Source organism: Labrus mixtus, chromosome 4 (genome assembly GCF_963584025.1).
Source record: "Labrus mixtus chromosome 4, fLabMix1.1, whole genome shotgun sequence".
Classification (NCBI taxonomy): domain Eukaryota; kingdom Metazoa; phylum Chordata; class Actinopteri; order Labriformes; family Labridae; genus Labrus; species Labrus mixtus.
Window position 1 is genome coordinate 8,661,069 of NC_083615.1, and position 25,929 is coordinate 8,686,997.

General features: G+C 40.1%; 1 protein-coding gene across 1 annotated transcript; it reads right to left on the bottom strand.

Moving 5' to 3' along the window:
- Positions 1-2,557: 2,557 nt before the first annotated feature.
- Positions 2,558-25,606, bottom strand: LOC132972671 (LHFPL tetraspan subfamily member 3 protein-like). The gene is made up of 4 exons (XM_061035671.1): positions 24,413-25,606; positions 5,382-5,618; positions 3,423-3,451; positions 2,558-2,817 (listed from the first exon to the last, which is right to left on the bottom strand). Exons 1-3 carry the CDS (start codon positions 24,837-24,839, stop codon positions 3,435-3,437), a joined length of 681 nt encoding a protein of 226 aa, XP_060891654.1. The 5' UTR covers positions 24,840-25,606; the 3' UTR covers positions 2,558-2,817; positions 3,423-3,434.
- Positions 25,607-25,929: the final 323 nt, after the last annotated feature.

Genomic DNA, 25,929 nt, shown 5'->3' on the forward strand with positions numbered 1-25,929 from the left:
CAAGTCACACCAGCGAGGAAACAATAAAAGATATTCAAAGAGTATTACACAATATAAAAGTCATTTTCTGTGATGTGCATACCCTTAAGTTTAAAACTACTTGGTAATGTTCATACTTTGTTGTGGTCAAAGCTTGTGCAATGGTAGTGTCTATACAGAGAGTTGGATGTGCCGTCATCACAGGACAAACACAAACTGGGATTCTCTTTGTACTTTGCCAACAGAGTTATCTGGAGCTGTAATGTTAAAGAACAGGCTGGGAAGCATGCTAATTGTGAAAACTGATGGGTAATGCCAAAAAGCAATTCAGTTAAGAGTGTTTTTGAAGCATAACTAGCATAAGTATGAGTGCCATCTGTTCTGTAAGCCTATTTAACTTTTTTTTTATTGGTTGTCAATTACATTTGCACTTTTCACCACACAAATATGAAAATTCTCAAATAGTTCCACGGATCAACTTGAACGAGTACAACTATTCATTCACCTCTTCCCTTTTCTAAAATAGCTTCATTAAGTACAGTGGCAGTCGAAATAAGGTCAATAATCCTTCAAAGGAATTCCTTTTTTACATTCACTAATTTTAAGTTAAAACTTTACATTTAACCTACCACTGAATATAAAGTAAATGCATGCCTTTATTCTCCATCACCCCCTGTATTTATGGGGACAATGAACCACACACAACCACACAAATGATAAAAACATTGAAACACAGAAATTGGATTTTGCCATTATGAACTTAAGCATCAATTGTGTTATTGTCACACTCACAACATTCCTGTCTTTAAGGTGGTCTTTACATGTGACTTGGATATAAAGGCTATTGTGACATGTGAGTCAGAGGTTAATCTTTCATAATCTCAAAGACATGCTATCTCTCAAAGAAACTGTGTTCTCTTACTTGTGTTGCATGAAAATATGAGCATAGTGGCCCGTCACAAGACAGCTTTATTTAAACCGTGTGCCCTTTAAATGCAAGAATGAAAATAATGAACCTGCATCAAAATGAAAATAAATTAATCATTTAAATATTACATTTAAATATATATAAGCGCTCAATAAATAAAATAAATACATTTGTGTTTTCCCAGCCTTCTTCTCCCTTCTTTCATTCTTTTGACCAAATACGGTCACTTCTTCTAAAATAATCATATTTGCAACAGTGCCAAACTACATGCAGAGACTTGAAAACAGCAGTCGACTCGACACACTGATGTGTGACATCACAGTCACCATGTGCACTTTTATTTTATAGGCTGAACATTACCACTACTTTTATCTTTATGCCTGATTTCTGTCAAAATGAAAACAACATGACAACAGCATTTTTACAGTGAAAATCTTTATTAAGTGTCATATATCTTTAAATGAATCTCTTAAATTGCTCTAAGTTAATTCTCCTCTGTATTTTAAACTGTTTTGAATCTATAGAATATTTATTTACACATGAATATATCCACAGATGAGGCCGGGACAAGCTTTACCGATCCAATACAACTGCCTCCCTCCTCAGTCACACTGATCATTATAGATACCACGTCATGAGTCTACCCTGTATGTCCCAACAAAACAAAGAGAGAAAGGAAGTCAAAGAAGCAAACACACAGACGGACTGATTTATGTACACAAGTGTGTGTGAGGCCGGCATATCTGTTCTCTATAGCCCAACGAACTAATGCAGGCAACACATTCAAACCCTCACATATGTGCAGAAACTCTCACACGCGCACACACTTTCCAACACGCACACACATACTGTAGCACATTCACACAGCAGCTACGAGTCCTGCAGCACTCAGTCCTAATAGCCCCCATCACAGTGTAGATAGTTACCACAGACTATAAAATATTGATTTCTTCTCAAACTGAAGCGCTGTGCAAAGTTAGCTAGCAGGCCGTTGAATGGATTTCGTTAAAATTCCTAGAACATCTTTAATATTCACTGTACATACTTTGTAATACAAGCTTTGACCTCTTTCGGGTGATAATATTTTATAAAACAGTGTTAAATATATTTTGTACTTGTAAATGAAGAGGAAAAAACAGAGAGTATGGGCAAAGAAGAAACTAAGACTTTCATTTCATTGTCAGACGTTACATATGAAACACAATAGATTTACATTAACCTGATATAATCTGAAAATGAGCAGTTTCTTCTTTTCACAAATAAAACGTACATGACACACATTCTGACGGTGGTACACACGGCTAAGTGTTAACATAGTTTAATACTTGTAATTACAGAGTTTTTTGATGACATTTTTTGTCTGAATGTAATGCATGTGTAGGCTATGTGTTTAGGGTTGTGTTTGTGCATGTGAGTGCATTTGAATGTGTGTGTGTGTGTGTGTGTGTGTGTGTGTGTGTGTGTGTGTGTGTGTTTGTGTGTGTGTTTGTGTGAGAGTGTGTTTGTGTGCTCGTACTGCAGGTATATGATGTCATCCCTGTGCCTTCTCAGGTAGGTAGTGGGTAGTGGGTGGTCCATATTCTTGAAAACAGTCTCTGCCCCTGTTATAGTGTATGACATGTAGTGCAAGGTGGATCTCTGCAGAAGCAGGGGGGTTGGGGGGGGGGGGGGGGGGGGGGGGGGGTAAAAGTGCATTGGGCTCTGTCAAAGTGCTGGAGATGATGAAGGGACTGCAAGCAAGATGGCTGGACCTGAAGGGAAGGTTACACTGGGTTTTTTTGGGAGATGTGAAAGGCAGGCTGGCTGGTTCCATGGTATTCTTCTTCTTCACAGGCATGAACGCCTCCCTTCTCTTAGCTGATGTTGAAGGACAGGTACTTTATGACAATGGACACATGGGGTTTAGGAACCTGAAGAAGAAGGAAACAATGAGAAAAAAAAACATGCAAAGATTCAGGTCCAGGTCATTTAGTATTTCCATATGATACTATGTTGTACTTTGAACTCTTACTACAAATCAAAGGTAAATAATGCACATTGAACACCAATACATAATTTATTTTCTTTGTTGTATGTTTTTACATAACACAACACATGATCAGTTTACGGAGTACATTATTAAACTAATTAGTTCACAGGTGTAATGGACTGTGAATCACAAACGCCCCCCCCCCCCCCACTCCCCTTTTTGGGGTCACATTTCACATGCCAAAGGGGTTGGTAGATCCACCAAAGACTAGCCCTCTCATCTTAATTAATAATTTGGGAAAAAGTCTCTGCTATAATGCAAAAAATGTGTGGTAAAAACTACGTCCTTTCTCTTTTACCTTCTTAATTAATATTTTTCTGAGATTTCTTGCTGAGAGGATCTGACTGACGAGTAAAATGCAGTGTTCCTTTGTTTTACTGTTACACTGCAGATTGCAGTCAAATATTTAAGACCATTACGCAAGGCCTTCATAATGGTCCTCTTCTATTCAACATATATCATTTATCATGCATCTCTTGTCCTTACCTAAAGATTTGGTTAGGCGTTGCCTCCCTCTGCAAAAAACAAAAACACAGAGACAAATATGAAAACAACGCAACAACACAATTTTCAAGGTCATACTATTAATAGACTCCTGTGTTCACACATTGCCAAACACAAGCATCCTTCAAAAAAGGCTGGTTGTGTGGCATGTAATCACCAGTAGATGGCACCAGAGATGAGCTAAATATTAAAAGTCTCTCTAGCTGTAATAATTTCATGAATTATTCATAAATGATACATTCTCAGCGCCCTGAACTGAGGCATTTCATCAGACTGCACAATGAGGCTGTTTATTGACCTGTGCTGCTGCTGATAATCCCATTCAAGTTTTACTCTTTTATGACATTGTCAATCCATTGAGCTTTCATCTTGTCCTTTTATCTCACATTTGCTACTCCAAAGTCATCAGAGTTATGTTGAAAACGGCACACAACTCTGAGAATGACTCTGTAGAAGACAGCAACAGCTACAATCACAGATGGTTAAAAGTGGCACCATGGTGATAATAAAAATGTGTTTCTCTTCAAAGAAAGTGGCTTTCCTTTGGTACATAATGCCAATTTCAAATATAAGACTTATTATTTTCTCTCCTTCATTCACATTCTTTCTTTCAGGCGTTGTTTTATGGGTCATCCATGCTTGTCTGGTTCAGTTACAAACTACAGGGCATGGACATAGTTTTTCCATTTCCCACTGGGAGACATGCCTCAATCCCAACCCTTTAATGGTAAATCACTGTAGACCTGTGGCAGTGATGCACTATTACTTATGCATGGACACCTGTGCAAAGGGCTGGGGCTTTTCCATGACTAAAACATCACATTCCCTGAATCTTTATGACAGGTCTTTCACATTTCAGTTGTCCTTGGATCATTGCACAGTCATAGTAGAGTGTGAAGCAGATCTGTGAAGTGCAGGAATGATACTGATAGATAATCATTTAAATGTATTTTCACCTTATAGTGGGATTGCACCTTGTCTGGAAATCAAATTTTCACACTTACCAAATATACAACATGTGAACACATCATGACCACCCACTTTACATCAACCCTTTTAGTCTGTTATGATTTATTTAAAGCTAGCCCCAATTTTGCATCGTCACATTTAAAATACTGGACAGTAATTGTAAAAGATTAGGCACTTGAAAATGACAATTGATTAGTATAACTTCAGATGAAGATTGTAATACCATTTTTTTTGTAAAGCGGGAAAATGGTCTTATTAGGGTTTAAAATTAAGTCTACGTGCTGCTCATAAATGGCAGCTGGTTATTGTAGTAGATCAAACATAACTCTGAAGCAGTCGTTATGGTTGTGTGCCAATTCATCTGAAGCTTCCTAAATTAAGTTGTGTTTTTTGGAGCCTGCATCAAAAGCTCATTACGTCAGCAACTTTGGCTTTAGGCACTCTGAAAGTGATCCTTTCACAAATTCAGCTCATTTAATGTGTTTGCCAGACCAGGGAATGTTTTATCACAACCCTAATGAGTGCACACTTTCTATTTTTAGTCCGGCTCAAAGTGGTGATAAAAGAGGAGGATGTTGCTATAGGAAGCAAAAAGTATTCTCATTCTCTTTAAGTGCATGCTTCTGCCAGTCCAGTAATGTGCATACTGTATTGACAGTGCAACTGTTACAACTCAGCAAAAATAAGAATGGTTAAAAAAAAGTGACAATGATTTTACAATTCAAGTTAGATTGTTTTTCTTAACATGTGATTTCTGTGAAGAATTTGACAAACCCAAAAGGAATCACATAAAGTTCCTCAGTAAGCAAGGTGTATCCTTGTTGAAGTTTAAGATAATAAATCCCAGCATGCTCTCTGAGGGCTGCTCTGACCCGGGCTCTGACTTCCAGTGTAAAGTACAAGAGGAGAATAAATTTCCAAAAAGAGATTCATAAAATATAACATTCATCAGACTAGATGGCACAGTCTCACCCTTGCTCTCAGCAAGCAGCTCTTCGGTCATCAGTCCGTCCTGCCGGTTCCCCAGGACGAAGGCCAGGAAGGACAGGATGAGGGCGTCCAGAATACCCATAATCGCCAAGATGTAGGCCCAACGCACTGAGCATGCTCCCAGGCTGTATTTGTCCGTCTGCTCACCGCACATCCGCCTCACCTCTTCGCTGTCCCACCCATCAGGATAGATCATACAGCCCAGCACCAGACACACACCTAGAGAACGAGAGAAAGAAGGACAAGAGGGTTGTTCAAATTAGGAAGGAGCATGCATGACCAATAATGATCTGGGGAAGAGTGTAGTGTTGCAAAGGAGGTCAGGGGTTATGAGAATTTTGGGGGGAATGGAAGCTAAGGAAGAGGAATGATTGAGTCAAGAGCGTCAGTCTCTTGTTGCTGTTTTATAACATTTGTCACATTTTAATTTTTTTCCCATATAAGCAGGAAGGAAATGTTAAGACACAATGAGTGACAGTGGTTTGGCAGTAAAAACTGTAGTAAACAAACAACCATTGCAAGAGTGAGATGCACCAACAGCAACTGTGTAGTAACAGCTCTGACAATATGACCTGTCCCAAAAAAAACATCCTTGTATTTCCTCCCATTCACATATACTTTGCTTGTTTGGAAACTCTCTCCCTCTTAGATTTTAAATAGTGCTAATGTCATTATACCAGCTCCCGCTCGGGGGTTAAGTCCCCCTCATCTTCGTGTTTGATCTCTCTCATCTTCGGTTTAAAAGAGATTCTTCTCTGAGGGGATGCTGCGGCAAAAAAAAAAGCACAAGCAAAACCAAAGCCCATTTTCCCCCTCTCTTTGAATTTCAACAAAGCACTCCTCATTCTCAGCTTTTGCTCAAGGGGGAATATTCTCTCTCATCTTCAATTTGGATGAAGTTCTGCTCGGAGTTGGTGCTGTAGCAGAGCAGCGTTACGACTTGGAAAAAGAAGCTGACTGCACAGTAATCCAGAGAGCATTGCACATTAATAATAAAACATTCTCCCCACTTATTTATCCCCAAAACACATGGGTTTATTTTGCAATGCAAGCATGCAATCTGCATTTTTAAGGTCTTGTGTGCTGCTTTTGATAGTAGCATATTCAACACATAATTTGAGTGATAGTGTCCTTATTTGACTTTTTCTATAGTCTTCTTGTACGCATACGTAGGCTGCCCACATAGGCAACACACTGCAGTTTGTTACAGTAGTGCTGCAGTGAATGTGTAAAAGTGCTGGAGACATCAGGAGGGTGTTGAGAGAGGTTTCAGAAAGTGAGTGAGAGGAAGATTACAGAGCAATATCTGCTGCAGACAAACTGCATACCTCACCGTGCAGAGCATCCAGAAGACTCGCTCCCACCCCATGGCTCTTAATGTCATAACAAATTCATGTCCACACGGAGGCTGAAAGAGCAAGGACTCGTGTACTTATTCAGACGGATGGAGGAGCGCTGCGATGGAATTTTCAACTGCAGATGTTTTAATGCTTTTTGTGAAATACAGTATTCCTTTATATGCTTTTTTTTTTTTTTTTTAGCTATGTGAGGAAAAAAATGAGCAAATCTGCAGAATATACTACTGCAATAACAGATTTTATGAATGACAATGGCTTGTATCCAATTTCCTTTGAAGGCAGCACCTTCGAATAAAGATCCAGTTTCTTTTCACTCGACCAAGACTCATCTGGGCCCTGACAGGTTGTGATACGGCCTCACAAGATCCAGTGGCACTCAGCCCACCGCAGCGCTTTATGCAGTAGAGCAGACCAGTCTGTCAAACGTCTTCTAGTACATGATTCAGCTCCTGAGTGAGCGTCACTGAGGGCTTGACAAAAACATTGTGATGAGTGAGGGAGCAGACAGTGAACAGGTCAACTTCTACCTGCATCAGTCTGTCTGCTGCCTCTTCACCTCTTGCTAACAATTCTCTGATGTCAAACTTATTGACACATAAACAAACACAGTGGTTGACTTTGGAGTGCTGCTGAATCAAACCACCTTTAAATATTTGCTTTAAAGTGGAACAGGGAAAATATCGCTGACTCTATTTAAGGAAATGCAACGTGTTTGAAAAACAGATGAGGCTAAAGAAACGGTTGTGACAACTCAAGAAGAGGTTTGATTCAGTCAGTAGAAGGAAGAAGACCACCCGCTAACAAAAACTAATAGTGGCTATCGAATAGTTTTTTAGTGTAGTGTGCACTGATGTTATTTTGGTTTTATAGACCCTAACTTTAAGTCACATTTGGTAAGTCTCTATTTTAACAAAAGACTGTAAATAAGGAGTGGATGAAGTTTAAATTGTGGTTTTAAAAGACAAGGCAAAAGCTCCTTCATCCTGCATTATTTCTAATGACCACCAGGGGGGAAACACCACTAGTTGCAAAAACACGCCACATTGTATGAAACCAGATGCTTGTAAGTGATTTTATTAACTTAAAAAAACATTTCCAAATAATTATCAGCCATAAAATTATGACCAGCTGCCAATATTGAGTAGGTCCCGTTTTTGCCAACATAACATCCCTGACCCGTCATAGCACTGTGTGTCTTTCTAACAGAACCAGCATTAACATTTTCAACAATTTGAGCTCCATCAGTTCTTCTTGATTTGACCACATGGGCCAGGCCGGTTCAACGGTGATTAATCAGGATATGCTATGAGGATTAGCAACCTTTGTATGACTTGTTGTTACAACAGTAAACCTCATAATCAGGATAAACACGTAATGATGTACATCCAACATTCAAATATGGTTAAAAAACCCAAAAAGGTCACGTCCTAAATTTTGAGCTCAAGCCTCAAAATGGGCTTCACAAACCAATTTATGACGTCACATTGGCTACATCCGCTTGAATCAATGCTTTTAACTTGCCATAACTGTATTTTTTATTTTAATCAGTTGAAATTATAATTTCATTTAATATGATGACATTCATTTGGGTTTTGGTCATCACCAACTCCCCAGGCAAATATTGGTATCTGTATTTGTAGTTATTCCCCTTTGAGTAATGGAACAGGCTTTTTAGGAAGTTCTTTCAAGATTTTCTGCTGAGAACAGTGATCTGCTGTGGCTGAAAATGTAACTTTGAGACGATGAGAATAATTGCAAACAGTTACGTTATTGGGCAAGACGGGTAAACATCCAGCTGAAAGTCACTGTAAAGCTATATTAAGCACAAGTGATAATTCCCTGTAGGCTCATCCCTTTATAGAATAGAGTTAAAAAAGATCCAAAACTAAAGAGGATGCTGCCTAGAAAGAGCAACAGACAAGTAGTAAAATGTATATGAAATTGAAAAATACAAAGCTTTTTACAAATATAATATGACAATAGAAGTGCCCTCTGCATCTGCTCTTTTAGAGAGCTGCATGTGGTGCTGAAAAGATGAACTCATCGGTCATCTGTCATGTTATCTGGTGACCTGAGGGTGAAGCTGTGCGTGCATCCTCTGGGTGTCCCTGCATTTGGGAATTTGGGGAATGGGCAATCATGAATAGATCTGCACTGGCATCAATAACATTTTCACTTCGGAACAAAAAAGAATGGATCAGCATGAATGCTGTGTATATCATGGAGGTTTATGTAACAGCTTTCACTTCACAGAGGGAGTGACACAGAGGACCAAATAACATTTTCCTCCCATTTCTCTCCTCTCTCCCTCATGATGCGTTTACTACAAAGACAACAAAAGCTTTTCCAGATCCTTCTGGGTGTCTCCTGCACGCCTTTGGCTGAATTCAGCGGCGTCATGAATATTACATAGAGCTTCGGGAGGAGAGAGAGAGAGAGAGAGAGAGAGAGAGAGAGAGAGAGAGAGAGAGAGAGAGAGAGAGAGAGAGAGAGAGACTGAGGATGCAGGAAAAAGACGAATAAATTAGGTGTACACCGACAAAAGCTGATATCATCAGGGGAGGGATACCAAAAGAGAACAAGAGATACAAGAGCAGTAAGATATCTTTTCCTAGTCACTACTGATATGTCTACCCCAAAGCCTGCTGCTGCACTTGTTTTTCTCTGAGGAATGCACCAGCAAGGATTAAACCAACAGAGGGTGCCACATATGCCGCTCCTGTTTCCAGAAGCAGCTTGTGGTTTGAGGAGGAGCACATGTCCCCTCCATGCACAGTAACAGTAAGCCTGGTGACAACTAATCCATAACTACACAACATCACAATTCAACAGGCTCATCACTGCATCCCCTTACATAATGAGGAGCTTAATCCAAATTCACTGCGTACACAGTCAGTGTGTGCCCGTGTCAGCAACAGAAAAGAAGGGTTCACACGGTGCATGAAGTCAGGTTGTTGAACATTTCCTGAACATTTTTGGCCTATGTGCATGATGAATTCATTTAAAATAAGGAAAACTGTCACCAGAAAAGTTAAGTATGACACTAAAATTGATAATACGTTTATATATATTTTGTTTTATGTTGATTAGCTCACTCATCTCATTTACTCAATTGACTGTGAATTTCTGTTGAAAATCCCTATCAATTGAAAATCTTTGTGACAAAATCTCTGAGGTCATCAACATTGGAAAACATGATTGGCTTCTTTTATTTTTTTCTTAAATTTGATGAACTTAACAGTTAATAGGTTATTCAAAGATTCAGATGAAGATACAAGTGTAGAAAAAAAACAGTGAGTATCTTTTATAGTTTCAATAGGAAAATATATATAAGATGCTGGTAATTAAGTCCCATGATATGGTTAATTTATAAGCAGCATAAAAACAGTTAATAAAGGTTAATACTAATCAATATTGTGGATGTAGGCAGATACATGTATTTATTCATGAATTTCTTCAATGTCTACAACTTCTTGTTAGGATACCATCAGTGGAGGCCTCTATGAACTGATAAGTTAGGATAATCAAGGCACATGCTTCTGATATTATATGAAATATGCATTAAGAGAAGTTATAATTTGACAAAAAAATAAATATCTATAAATATTTGAATGACCTTATAGCTGCTTAAGACTGCAAAATAGTGTGTTAAAAATAATTTATAAACATTTCATATAGTCCTTGGAAATGCTTAATAGAGGGACTTACAGAAGAGTGTATCCTACAAAAACATGATCACTTTATCTGTGTCTGCTGGCTTCACTCACTCACTCACACTGCAATGGAGCAGAACCTCCTGCTGCAGTAACAACGGCTCCGCTCCTCCGGATGCCGGCTGCAGAAATAGCAGCACACCTGACAGAATGCAGCTGTCAGTCGGAGCAGAGACCAAATATTAACTGACGGCATTATCCGACCCTTTCAGCTTCGCCCTTCTCTCCGTCTCTCTCCTGCTGTCTCCTACAGGCACAGAGGGAGGACAGACAGATTCTGAGGCAGGGCGAGGCAGGGATATAAACATAGAGAGGCAGAGGAGAGGGTTTTAGAGACAGAGCTCATGTGGCCTCGGTGTGGCCGCCAGCGAGTATACCCAGCACCACGCTCACGTCATGAGCCCTGGCCACCATATGCTGCAGCCCCTGGCCGGAGCTATTCTCAGTGTTTACTCGTTTCTTTCTTTTTCTCGCGCAGACACACCTCTCTGCTCTCTATCTCTGCAAACACTGGCATCATAGGAGTGGAAAACTGGACTGAGAAAAGCTTGTTGGCTAACAGAGGTTTATGTAAGAGGCTGTAGGTATAGGGCAGATTCTGGGACAGACGGGCAGATGGTACAGGATGGTGATGGCAGTAGATTGGTCAGAAGAAAACTCGTTCTACCAAAGAGACAACTTAATCCCATCAACACAGAAAGAATTTGCCACACATAATCCCTTTGTGTCATCTATGTAAACTGCAGGTGACTGCAGGTCCAACGTGTCCTCTAAAGAAGCACGGTGATTGGATTCATGCATCTTGTTTGCAAACAAAGAAAATTAAATCACACATACTGAGCACTGCACTGAAGGAATGCGTGCTTTTTGACGTTGTACTGTGTTTTCAGTATCTTGGCATGTCATTGATTGCTCTGGGTGGCAGGTGGAAGTACGTAGTCATGTGTTTTTCCTGCTCTTTTCACCACTGGTACATCAGCAGCACATCCAAGCTGCCATGAAAATGGATTCACATTTTTGATCTCCCAGTGTCCTTTATGCATGCCATTTTTGCCTCTCCTCGTTTAAACAGCTTTAACAAGCCAATTTATACATACACACATCCCACACTGCTCGATGCATCCAGTCATACCTCACACACACAAAACACATGCGCACAGACATGTACTGTAAAGACTGAACCTCTTTGTGTAGAATATGCACAGTAGCTTAAGTGCTGAACAGCATTAGTCACTTCTCAATGTGACACATCTTAGTGCTGATGAATAAAAGGTTGTGTTTACTGAATTCATCAGCCTCTCTGTAAGAAAGCCCACAGCAGGCAACGTGACATTTAAGGTGAAAGCTAAAAAATCAGCTCAGAAAAGAAATGCAGCACCGATGCTTTGAGTGTTTATCCCTGTGGGGCTTCTAATGAATATGCATAGGTAAGTTTGCTTTAATGTTACAGCTAATCTTACACTCCCACAGGTGAAATAGTGACCTGAATTTGGGAAAAGTCCTCCTCGTTCATTTCAAAGGGTTCCTTCTACAGTCTCTATCTTACAAAATGCAGCACAGGAAAATGGAGAGATAGAAAAAGACAGTAACATTATTACTCACCTCCAAATGGAACAAAACACCAGTCTGTGATTGTTCTTCATTGGTTGAGTAATGTGATCTACCGCCCCTGAAGACGTGCTACGTCTCTGATGCTTGTTGTCTACGTTGCTGTTCTCCACGTAAAGCTCCGGGCAGAGTGAGATTGTTGCTAGTGCTGAGGCACTGTGTGACAGTGTGGCTGGGTGCTTGGATGACTCACATTGCTGAGACTGGAGAAAAGCAGGCACGTCCAAACACCACATTGTGGGGAAAGAGGTGGGAGTGGAATAATAGCCCAAAGTTTCAAGGCCCTAAACAGATTCTGCAGGTTTGAATGGTTTGACAACATAGAGCAGTATTTTTTCAGACTTTTATAAAAGAATACTGGGTGTTGGGTTTTTTCCTGCAAACACTTGGATAAACCGACACTAAGAGCTTAAAACAAAACACTGCTTGCTCAGAGGCGTGCGTCATAGTACCATTCGGTGATTCAGCGTTTTTGTACTAAATGGGCTGAAAAATACAAAATGATCTAATGAAGCATTCTTCTCACTGAATTTTAATTTAGAATAAGAAAAATATATTTACTGCCGAGGAGCTCTGTATGTAGTGACCTGCTTACAGTTTCTGTTACCCCATTGTAGTTCTTTGTTTGCATTTGGCTCGAATATTGTTTACCTTTATTCAAAATTTTGTCAAAAATTCTGCAAAACAAGTGTCGTTGACAGCTTTGTGTGAATGACGCATGTTTGTGAATGCCTTGTATGTCCATATTGGTATTAAGATAAGACGGTCTTGATTGATTGTATTGATTATCTTTATTTACCCAATATTGTTGGGTTATAAATTGTTGCAGTATCTTCTATCTCAAGTGAATCCGTGAGGCAATATGTTTTATTTTGCTCTTGCAGAAGTGAATGTTGCTACTCCCTCAACCAAGATGGCTACTGATATAGCACAAGCCTCCAACCTACCTGCATCACCATACTGTACCACACCTGACCAAGCCATTCCCCTCAACATTATAAAAGCCTGCCCTCAGGCCTGTGACTCCCTCTTTCCCTACAAACCAAGCCAGGCAAGTCAGGAAGAAAAATGACAACCACAATGTGAGTTGCCAATTGATCTTTAATCTCACTTTATTCCTGTTAAGTCAATATGCCATTGATGGTTTCTAATTGAACACGTTGTTTTATATTTACTTTACCAGATTTTATTTATATATTAGGCTATATTTTTTGTACATAGCTACATTTTTTCACATCCAGATGTTCGAATGTGCATGGTCACATCAAAGCTTTTGCATATTATGGAGGGATACTCTGGACGCCCTTTTCAAGTTTCTTTTAATCAAACAGGATCCCAGGCCATCTTAAATTTCAAGGTAAAACTGTTTTGGATTCTTTGTAGCATTGTTGCTTTGCCCCATTTAAAAGAAACTTGATGGAAATCAAAAACTAGAATCCAGAATAATTTGTGTCAGTAAATAGGTCAAGCGATGCCGGTCTAGTATTTTCCAGGATTGCACATGATTATCTGCCACAATCCAAATGGATTTTAGTACCTAATTTGAGACAGTGAAAGTCTAAACTCTTTCATCTCGCTCTGCTGCCAAGGGAGCGTGTCATCATGGTTTGATCTTCACATTTGCATGCTCACTCTCTGTAGGCTCCCAAGTTATTCTGGTGTTAGTACATTTGCATTTTGCAGTAGTATCTATGGGCTCATCCTGCAATTTGAGCTCTAGATGTTGTCATCAGAAATCCATGCAGTCCTCTATAATTACATGGATGTTCCACTTATATGTCTAATCCCTAAATACTGCAGAAAATCTAGTCCCTGGTTCACCTACAGAGCTTATTCAGTGATCTGTGTGTAGTTAAATAATCAGGGTATAGAATGAGACTAATTAATCTTTTCTTTCCCATGGCCAGTCCAGACTTGAATTAAGTTAGGGCATTCATGCCAGACAATTAATAAGAAAATGAATACTTGTTTCAGGCTCAAAGATGACCAAAAAAGAACCAAGGATAGCCAACGGCCATTAAAATGACGTGCCATAACTGCATATAGATAAAAGGGCCAATTAAACAAGAGTTATCTCTATATTGGAACCAAGTGGAGTGCAAAAATGTGTCGCCACTTTAGTCTGATTCATGGTCCATAGGGTCCAAGAGGTTTATGGGGTTAAGAAACAACAAAGGGAAATGGTTATAAATGGAGGACATTACTGAACTCATCATATGTCATTATATCAGCTCATGTGACCGTGAGAGTATAATAATGAGAAATACATAAGAGTTAGAGTCGCAGTTTCTCACAGCTTAGGCAGGAGAGTTAGACAGTATATTGGACACACATTCAAATCAGTTTTCTGAAAAATATTTCCAAAGTGTCAAAGACTTGATGGAAAGTAGAGCAAGAGAAACTTTAAAAACTGGTTCCAACTATTTCCCCTGGAAAAGGAGGAACATGCATCTTGAGATGAGCTGTCTACACTCCAAATCTATTTCTGCTTCAGTTGCTGGCAAAACTTGGTGATGGCTGAAGGGGAGCAGAAAGCTTCCAGGCATCCTCTGTCTCTCGCTCTGTCAACGTCTTCAGCAATTTTCTGCACCATGAGTACATAATGCCCGCGGCTTACCTACCAACTCAATTCAAAGGATGGGATGAGCAAGAAATGGCTTGTTTCAACAAAACATTTTGATTTTGTGCCAGGACAAGACTTCACAAAAAAAAAAAAGATCACTCCTGCGACCCTGCAAATAATCTCTCCACTTGTACATATCATATACAAGTCTACCTGTAGGTACAGCTTCAGAACAAGTCTGATGTATAAATCCTGGATAGATGCTAACAAAGACCCTTCTCCAACGGGAGAAGATGAAAAGAACGAATTGTCTCTGTCATCACCCACACGCAAGTACTGAAACTTCTGTTCAGTCAATTTAATAAACAACAGGACTTTGTTACACCTGCTATCAAAGAGTGTGTCTTTCAAAAAATTTCCCCGCAATGTTCTTCAGAACTTTTAATGACTATGACGTCAGTAGTCTAATGTTAGCATTGTCAGGTGGTTCAGGGAGCTAAAAAACTGTTAAACCGGATTAGTAGGGATGTAACGATTTACTCAACCAACAATACCATATGATTTGTGAAGCTCGGTTCACAATATGATTCTGCCCAATTTATTGTAACATACTGAGTGCATATATGTTCTATCCATCCATCTAAATATTATTGGCAAGCTAGCAACATTTTTGTCATCATTTTGTTATTGACAGTTGACATGTGTAAGTATTTTAAAATCCCAGTGACCACAAAATAAATATCACTACAAATATCCTTTAGATTAAGAAGAAATCACATTAAACTAGCAGGCTATACTAGCAAGCTCATGTTAGCTTTGTCAGCTGGCTTAGCTAGCTACATAACTGTTACACAGTAACTGTGTGAATGTTTAACAACAATTAACCTCAAATACTGTTAATGAATAACAAAATCCTGATCTGCACATCTATCAGTCTATCAATTTATCATTTACTTTTAGTTAGCTAGGCCTAGTTAACAGTTACATGCAGTATGTGTTAGCAATTGGAAACAATGAGCTCTACATTTATAAACCTCTATTAGTTGGCAAACTGATGTTAGCTTTGTCAGATGGCTTAGCTAGCTACAAAACTGTTACACTGTAACTGTATATTTTAACAATTAACCTAAAATACTGTGAATGAATAACAAAATTCTAATATATACATCTAGTCGTCTATCCATCCATCGAGTTATCTAACTTGGAAACAATATCTAAATATCTATACATTTATAAAATCGATATTAGTTGGCTACTTTGTCAGATATTTCAGTAACCTAACAAAGCTATTTCAAATCTAAACGTCATGAAATATTTAATTAAATGTTTTCTTTATTTTCTATTTATCTACATCATTAGACTGATTTATGTCTTCTTTAAAAGCTTTATCTTAAATTCTGCACACTTTGCTCCTCCGTAGATATTCCTGCAGCGTTCGTGCTCAGACACTTAGTGTCCAAACAGACCATCCTGTGAAATCCGTGCTCCTTTTACACATTGAAGTGGGTGTTACAAAGGAGAGCAAGCTGTGAATGTTTCAGTTGAAACAGAACATACAGATGCAAGGACACGGTGTGCTCTAAAATCATCAAGTGATGACACTCGAGTGATATAAAGTTGACGCAGAAGTGTATATAATCTATAATAAAAGTAGCACTTCAGGTTAAAACCAGCGTAGGGGTGCAGAGGTAGAGAGTTAAAAGGGGAGGAATGGAGGGAGGAGAGCTGTATAAACCGCAGTGAGTGTAGCAGGAGGGAGTCGGGGTGGGGTGAAGGGCTTATGTAACAGGTTTAGATGCTGCCTGTACCTCCACAGAGGATAAAGATTGGCAAGGGCAATGAGGATCAAAAGAGCCTTTTGAATTCTCTGTAGAAATTCTGACTATGGGCCACCCGTCCAGGGATGATGGAGGCAAACAGCCACAGCTTAGGCAGGGCTGCAGTCTCTCTGTGGACAGTAACAAAGAGTTTTCACCTGGGACAGGCTGAGAGGGGCTGCAGCAGAGCACCGACCCACGATGCCATAGTAACAACAACATTTTACAGGAAAACAGGAAAATTTAAACAGTTGTTAAAGTAAAATGTAAGATATTGTGAATTCTCCCTCCAGCCACCATTTCAGTAAAATATGCTTTCAGGGCAAAAGTCTATTGCAAAACTACTGCAGAGAAATGAAGCCAGAAATTAATTATGTTTTTTTTTTAAGTTTTGCAAATTCAGTTTTCAAAACATATTATATTAAAGCTCAGATTTTTTAAAAAGGGGATGTATACAATGATTCCATTAACATTTTCATTGAGATTAAACTAAACAAAGTTTAAAACTATAAAAAACTTGGTATACATAAAAATGAAATTGTGCCCAGTCACATATTCATATATATGAACCTCATTAAATATCATTATGTAATTAGTTCTGTTGTATTAAATGACTACCCGAAAATTCTTATGAAGGAAAGTACTAAATCAAATGTACTAAGCTACAATACAAATAATAATACATAGGTCATACCCCATATGTGAACTGATGTCACTGTTCCTGTGTCCTAGAAAGTTTTTTTTCATTTGTCACAGTGTCCTAGCTGTCCCTCCCCGTCCTCCCCCTGTGGAATAAATTACCGGCCATCACAGCCAAGCTCTGGACTGAGCCAGGCGACTTCTGAAATCGCAGGGATTAACTTTGTTAAATCTATAGTCCTGCAGGGGCTACAGGGACACAAAACACAGGGGGAGGCATGATGATTACTTCGCTGGCATTAATCATTTGTATTCCACAGAGCTACACCCAAACTCACTAGGTGGGTGCTAATTGATCAGAATTTATTTGTTTGGTTTGAAGTAAAAAAAACATGTTTAAAAGGTTCTTAGACCCACAAGACCCTCTGCATCCATAAACGAGAATTTTAAAATAAAACATTAAGGAAACAGCATGTGCAGCTATTTATATCACCTGACCATGAAATTGAATGACTTTAAAAAACATATGAAGAGTATATCTAGGCAAATACCTATGCATGTGGATGCAATATATGTGATGGTGTGTGTGTGTAGAAATCCAACATCCTCCTTGTCTCCTGCTGTCCAGTGAGCAATATGCTGGTGGGTGGTTCAGATTATCCGTGTAGACGACAGAAAACTTGTGAAAAAGGTAGATTCATTGACATATCTCGGAGAGCCACAGCAAGAGGTTTGTACCCTGGAAGATCATCCCCATGTGTAGCTTGTGCAAGTATTAGTGTATCCACTTTATCTGATACCAAAAAAAAGTAGTAGGTCAGCACATTCAGGTAGATCTGCCCTAAAAAAGACCCGCTGAGAATACAGATCGGCTCTGCAATTATCCTGAACCAGCTGTCATCACTTCTCTTTACCTCTTCACCACCACTGACTTGTACCAGCAGACAACCAGTGTAGATATCAGCCAAAGATCTCAGAGGCCTATTCAAAGACCAGAGAATAAATCTGCAGAGAATTATGCTTCTTTAATCTCTCAGAAGTGATGTTTCTTACATTAATACTACATTATTATACGTATCTGTATACGTATACGTATAATACGTTTACATTCTCTCATTGGTACACATGGGACACAGAAATAAGGTTTTCTATGTCAGTATTTGTTTTTAAGTTAATAGCACTGGTGCATCTTCCTGTATTAATAGCAGACAGTCCTCATGCATGTTTTTTTTTTTTGGGTTACACAGTTCTACCCCACTGGGCATCTAACTTGATGTGCTGCAGAGAGACATTACTTCTCTCTTTGCACGTATAGCTGCAGCAACATGACTGACTGGATACATCAGACTGTTTCTAACATGATGATGATAACTGGCAGGCTTTAAACTAGCACAGACTGCTGTCAAATAACGAAATGCCCAAGGTAAGAATAAGGTCCTGTCATAGACTGCAGTTCTAGCTATCCATTTTTAAAGAGAGGACGTTAACACACATTCAATTTACAGCCCAAATATGTTTTGTTTTTAAAGAAACCATAACCATAAAATAAACATCATCAGAGAGGTTTTATAAAATGGTGGAGATCGGGGAAGATGTAGAGACAGTTTTCACAAAAAAAAATCAAGAGCATGTCGGAATAACTTTCCTTCACTGCGTTGCTTGGTTTTTCACAATATTTCAAACTCAAACCAAATGAAGTGAACTTAACTATGAATTCATATTTCTCCGGCACTGATGACTTAAATCTTTAAAGAAACACAATCTACTGTATGTGAAAATATGCAGAAAAAAGCCATATTTGTGCTTGACTTAAATGCAGTAAAGATGCAGCATGTCAATTACGGATGAATGACAAAAAGCTGAACAAGTTAATAAAGATCAAAATATGTGTTGAAAGTTTCAGCCATATTAAATTTATAGGGGGACATTTTTCATTGTTTATGACTCCCAGATTGAGGCAATTATGGACAGAGCTTTAGAGCGCCTTCATCAAATTAAAGTCAACAATCTTTTGCATTTTGACAGCAGTGTTCATTTATATGCTAATATTTGCTGTATCATATTGTTGTTTGGAAGCTTCAGGGAGATGCATGCGGCAGAAAGTTAATGATTACTCAGGGGCAGGGAAGGTCATATCTGCGATCATACAAAGGATATGCCTTTGATATTTCTACCAAATTCACTGCATGTTAGTCTGCAGTGCAGGCTGCAAACAACACAAACACAAGAAGCACAGCAACAGGCAAAAGCAACAGAATCAACCTCAGTCAAGCTCTATTATGTTTTTAAAGACCTGCTAGGTATCCAGACTAAAGGCCTCATTTGCAGCATTGATAGTGAAGGGCATGGAGCACACAGGTCCGTATCTGCTGCAGTGAAATGCATACAGCTCTGTGACGGCTGCTTGCACGCCGAACTCGACCACTTTCCACTTCTGCATTCAACTAGGCTTTAATGCTCCCTTCAGAACAAGCCTCTCAATGGAGCTAATGGAGCATGAGAGTGAGAGCCAGCCAGAGAGAAACACTGATAATGATACATTGAGGGAAAGACAGAGGTGACCCAGAGAATCAGTGTGTCTTCTCTGAACTCTGTTTGTTGTCTCTGCACATTTAGTTTCCTCTGTCTGTCTTTACAATGCATACTTCTCTCTCATATGTTATTTCCCACGGTCTTTCCTTTCGTTATTGTCATCTCTGGTCCCCTATTATCTTCCAACTGCCCTCTCACTAATGGCAGTCGATTAAGTTTTGAAGTGTTGAATGCTCCGGTTTGATCTTCATCCAACTTTATCTCTATCTTGTTAAGGTTGTATTTGTAGCTGCGGCATCCTCATTTACATACATATATATATTAGTTAATGCATATTCAGGTAGTGTGAAGGACTGTGTGTAGTCTAGGAGCTCGTTTCATATGATTAGCTTTATGTCACTATAAGGTCAGTAAGGTCTAAATCGTATGTTCTAAGTTGTCTCGGAAACCATGAACATTACGCATTTGTTTGATGGTTACAAGAAAGTATTCTAGCAATCATTTTACATTTAATCAAATACTCACATTTTTTGCAAGCAATTAACGCCAAACTCTCCAAGGCTCACGATACGATTGCCTTTCAACTTTGTCTTATGTGACAGTAAGCTCATGAACTATTGGTCCGAAAAATTGGAAATTCGAAGATGTCTCTCCTCTATTTTCTGACAAGTCAACCCCCGTGTTTAATTGAAATCAATGACCAGTGATTAATTGGCAATTGAAACTATCGTTGGCAGCCCTATTTTTAATACGATTTGTGAACTGTGCAAAGAAAGTAAGATGAAGAGAAGCAAACAAGAGCCGCACACCAAGAAGCTCCCGTTTGAAGGATTTATTAATAAGTGAGTTTCAAGACAACATGCTCGCCCTCAGACTTTGTTTGATTTTTCAATGAAAGTCAACCGCCAAGTCAGTGAGACAGTTATTGTAAGAGCAAATGTAAGAAAAAATATTTCAACTGCTTACAGATTGCTAAAAAGGGCAGGGTAATGAACCCTAAGGGGTGGACTAGGCATGTTAACCAACTTTTGAATAAAGTTACTGAGCCTCACTCAGCTAATCTGAGCAAATAAAATGCATTTAACGTGAATATATAAAATGTGTGATGTTGCTCTTTTTCCTGTAGGCTATGTCAGCATAGGTGTTATAATAAAATAAAATAATCAAAGGCTCTTCTCTCATCCAGAGTTTTAGAACCAGCAGCTTGACACCAAACGGAGCTTAACGGACCTCAACCATGACTTTTTTTTGTATTCTTATATCCGTGCTATTCCTTGCACACATAAGTCAAAATGAATTCATTTAAAAAGGTAAATTCCTAAAAGAATGTATGCATGGCAGCATCTTGACCATCTCCATGAATCTAATATGATTTAAAAATCCCCCAATAATATAACAAAAATTAGAGGTGTGTTTATTACAACACACTGCCAAATGGCATTGACACAGAAACTATGGTCAGTTTTGGATCAGGCTGCCATCAGATACTCACTTGCCAAGAGCAGCTCATTAGACAAATTGGAGGAAGTCATGCAAATGCGGCAGAAAGTAAAAGCTTGTGCACAACGTGAAACAGTCATCCCTTAGGTATCAACTACCAAAGACATCAAAGAATAAGCCAAGGATGTTTCAGGGTGCAACATTGTAATTCTGCTTTTCGTATGAATTTTAAAGTCAATCTTATCTTTCCTAATTATTTTTTGGGGAAAAACAACAACCAGCCCAAACCAACAGAGCAGAGCAAAAATAAACAAAATAAACAAAAGATGAAGACAAAAAGAACAGAAATCAGGTCCCTACACAAATGCAGCCCCTTTGAAAACATTCCAGTCTCAATCTATCCAAATAGGCCACCCTCAGACAGCTTATTTGGTCTGCTGACTTTACAAAGCTTATGTCTTGCTTATTCACAGGTATGACTCATATGTTTTGTGAGAGGGAACAGTCTCATCGCATAAAGAAAAGGCTGCAGCTGACATAACGAGTAGGTAGACGGGTTGTAAAACGGTGCAGTAATTATCTCTGACCTCAAAGACTTCTTAGTTAATTGGCGTGCAGACCCCTGAAGAACTGCAGTTACGGGACATGAAGGATGGAGAGAGAAATGGACAGCACATTTTGTGCTCCCCAGAACACGATAATGAAGAGAAAAGAAGGGAGAAAAGTGGAAGAGTGTTTATGGAAAAAAAAAAGGAAAGTAGCGATACAATGAGGTCAAAATGAAGAAGAGAAATGGGTGGAGATGCACAGAGAGGTGAAATTGTATGCGGGTATAGCAGAAATCAATAAGGTATAGGAAGCTTGGGCATTATGTTTGTTGCTGTGCCCAGTTCAGCGGAAAAAAAGCGCACACTTACATCTGCCTGACATAGACTTGAGCAGATGCACATACAGAAATAGCTCCCAAGCGGAAAGTAAAAGAAGGATACAAGTCCATCTAGGGCAAGATGGAGGCATTCTGCACTCCACTTTGTTTGGCTGAGGTAGACGTTTCCAGAGCTCTAATGTGTCCTGGTGGTTTTGCTTTCTCATCAGACATGCAGTCCTTTTACCTGAGCTTCACGGAAAACTAAAAGCTATTCCTGGAGATGGCAGGAATTATGTGCATGCTCTCACTGACTGCTTCCCTCATGAGGCGCTCTGTGCAATGGCGTGAATTAGTTGTTTGTTGTTTAGTGTTTAATCACAAACTTCTGACCTCAGCCCAAGGGGAGCTGTGAACGCTACTGCCAGAGTGGCACACAGTGTATCTCTTAAATAACTTACAGGCAGCCAACACTTGCATGACCTTGATAATGAGTTAGCATGTACACATAGCCCAATGAGGGGTGGGACTGTGATAGGCTGATTTTTTTTCTGCATCACATAAACCTGCATCGGAGACAAAAAAACAAGCTAAAGAAAAGGATTAAATGAAGCATTACAATGAGAAAACAACAACGACCAAATGGTTAATGCTGAAGCAGAGAGCAGTGCTTGGAATACTGACTGTGTGTCATTCATCAGGGATGAGCGACAACAAGCTCAGGCTGACCCATTGTGCCAATGAGATGTGACTTACATTTCTTTCAGCAAAAAATGTTTCTAGAAGGAAAATGGAAAATGCAGAAACAACAGAATAAAGATAATGTTTTCTCGCTCACTTGCTCTCATTCTCTCATACACAAAAAAACAACCTGCCTGGCCTGCAGTTTTTCCCTGTTATATTGATGATTTGCACCTTCCTATCCAAACATTAGCTGACAGTAAGGGGCCCATTACAGATGCCAGTGGGCCCCCTGTCCTCCACAGAGCTAGTAAGGGAAGGCAGCATGAGTGTAACCTTGGACTAAGCATGATGAAGTTTGACAGCGCTAAGCAGCCAGGCTCGCTCATTAGGCCTCCCTGTGTCAGCTCTCTATGGTCAGGGTCTCTCCTCTTGGCTTTCTCTTTCATCTCCTAGCTACAGAAGCCCAAAGCCCCGGCGGTCTCCTCATTAGACAGGCCTGTTGCATTAATGCAGCCCAACATAACACACTGAGCTGGAGTTGTTCCAAAATAAAATCCCACCTCATTTGCCTTGGTTGCAAACATGAAGCTGGCTGCGATGGCTAGAGGTGTAGCTGAGCGGACTGATGTTTGGCAGCGCCTGGACTCCTTTCAGATTGACGGAGGCCTCCGCTCACACTAGATGACATTAGCCTACAGTAACAGTGACAAAATGTTGTCTGCAGCAGGACCACTGACCTCTATGAGATTTAAAACCACCTCAACTCTCCCAAAGCTACCGCACAAACACACCTGGTGGCAGAAAGTCCGTTTGTATTGTATTCAGCTTCATCTTTAAGGTATTGTTTTAACAGCTTTCTCATGTGAATAAGCGTATACACCATGTTGTGTTCTTATGAAAACAATTCCACATTTGATAATTTATCATCTGTTACCAGCGCTGGTGTCAGTAAAAAAAGAAGAAATCGAATTAATGTTCATGCATTGCAATAAGGAAAAGAGATACACGCTTCTGAGAGGTTTGCACTGCTTATGTACTATGCTGATGTATTAGGAGAAATGGTTTTGATCAGCAACAAAGATGCATTGTGATAGATTGACATCAGAATTACATTGGTTGGTTGCTCTTATGTAAAGCAACCACTGATATTACTCTGAAGGGTCTACATTTTATGCTACTGTAAACATGGGCCTTTTTCCCCATCATAATTCAAACACAGGATAAGAACTTGAAATGCACCCATCCAATTTATTAATTTAGTGCAAACCCTTTCCTCAACATAACTGCTGATACATAGCTGTTGTCCAATACTGGTCCTCAGTTTTTACCTCAACGTGACTACACCTGTAGCCCTGTTAATTAGGTAGTGGCCCTCGTCTCCTCCTTACCCATTCAGCACCATGGACAGCACTGCCTGCTCAGCAGTGTTGGCTGACATCTACAGGACACTATGGGATTATCTGCAGTTTTTGCTGCACCCATTGAAAATTAATTTGATCAAATGAACTCTTCATTCAGATTCAAATCAATCCAAGTGGTTGGTATTTTAAGGTATTTTTAAAAAAAGCAATGTCTCTACAAAAAATGAGGGCCCAGAGACACTCATTTGATGGGATCTTGTCAAAATATCTTTGGAAAATTTGTATTTTCCATGGAAAAGTAGGCTATTTAGTGAAGCTATAGTGAGTATATGAAAGTGTGTGCTCTCCCTACATTTATCAGTAATGAAAACTATCTTCTGAACCTCCTTTCAAAGTCTCTGTTCCACTTAAGGGGGGACTTAAAGGTTCTTACCTGATGCTGCTTGCATCCAGCCACAGATCTTATACACGGTTGAGGTGCTGAGGAGGAAGAAGAGACTGAAGCAGGCGATACAGGTGACGATCAGCATCATGGACATTCCAACGATGAAGGAGGCGGCCTTGAACGCAGTGGAGGGGATAGCCGCGAACTCGGTGAAGCTGCCCTGGCAGTCCAGCTCTCTGGCGATTCCGTCTCCGACGCAGAAGTGAAAGAGGCCGAAGTAGCCGACCTGCGGCGTATCCATGCCATCCCCAATCCAATAGGGCTGTGAGAAGATAATCACGTTCACGATGCCGAACAGGATAGTGAAGATGGCCCACAAGAGTCCGATGGTTCGGGAGTTGCGGACGTAATTGGTCTGGTACAATTTCGCCGCTTCTGCAGACGGTAGCATTGATGCGGCAGATCCAGGTATCATTTTATGTAAACGCGAAGACTACAAGAAGGTTGCAATCAGCACGAGCACAAAGCGAGGACTAAACATTTATGAAATGAGCTGTGTTTTTCACAGAATCATCCCCAAAACAGCGAGAACAAGCGGAGTACGTACGCCTGTGCAACTGCAACACAGTAACATCTGTCAGACGCGATCAACTCATGACGTTGCAGGCTCAAGCCAGGCGCTGAAGCAGAGAGCTTGAACCCTGGATATGGCTCGGAACTCTAAAAAAACTCAATGACTACAGCAGCAGATACAGGTTCCCTCCCACTTGCTTAGTGTAGCCGTCAAACGTGCACATCGTTGTCGCACCGTGTCGCTCAATGATGCCCTTCGAAAAAAAAAACCTCTTACAACCTCCGAGAGCAACAGAGATGAGGCGATCACACTACTGAGGCTGTAACGCGCGAATCAGTCCGGGTAAAATAACAGCAGACACGCTGGATATTGCCACTCGACAGGGTCTCATAGGCCTATATTAATATTTTTGGAGGCTACTTGCAAATTGACGAAGCCTACCACGATAAGCATTGAGAAAACACGACGCCCCCCCCGCCAGGATCGGTAAGCGGTGAACCTATTTCTCCCGTTTGTGACAGCAGCTGCCGGTGATGCTGCTGGGAGTCGGTGAGGGCGGGGCACAGGCTGCAGACGCAGAAGCAGCCCGTGATGTCTGTGCATACACCCCTTCCGGATGACGCTGCGTCAACATCTATGGCCAGCAGCATCCATTGAACTAACGCTCCGTATCGTCACGATCGCAAATATTTCAAATACGACTCTGAAGACATGCAAGAAAAAGCAGGCTGCATTAGATTTTATGGCAGGATAACGATCTACCTCCTAACGCCCCACGACCGGCTGAATGCTGCGCGAGGGATGCAGCCAACACTGCTCTCTGCCAGGACGTTATGCAACACTTCATGAGACAACACGCGACAACACAGGCTAAATACTCCAGTCTACATAGTATATGCAGCGAATGACCGAAAAGGGAAGGATAGATAATGACTGTCAGTGTCAAGGGTTTTGGAAAAAAAAATCGGTTTTAATGCTCTTATGAAAGAAG

Bases quoted from the DNA above. Each gene is read 5' to 3' on its own strand.
- LOC132972671 (XM_061035671.1), bottom strand. From the start codon at position 24,839: ATGATACCTGGATCTGCCGCATCAATGCTACCGTCTGCAGAAGCGGCG. The intron at 5,619-24,412 runs GTAAGAACCTTT...CTCGTTCTCTAG, and splicing joins CTGGATGCAAGCAGCATCAG to GTGTGTGTCTGGTGCTGGGC.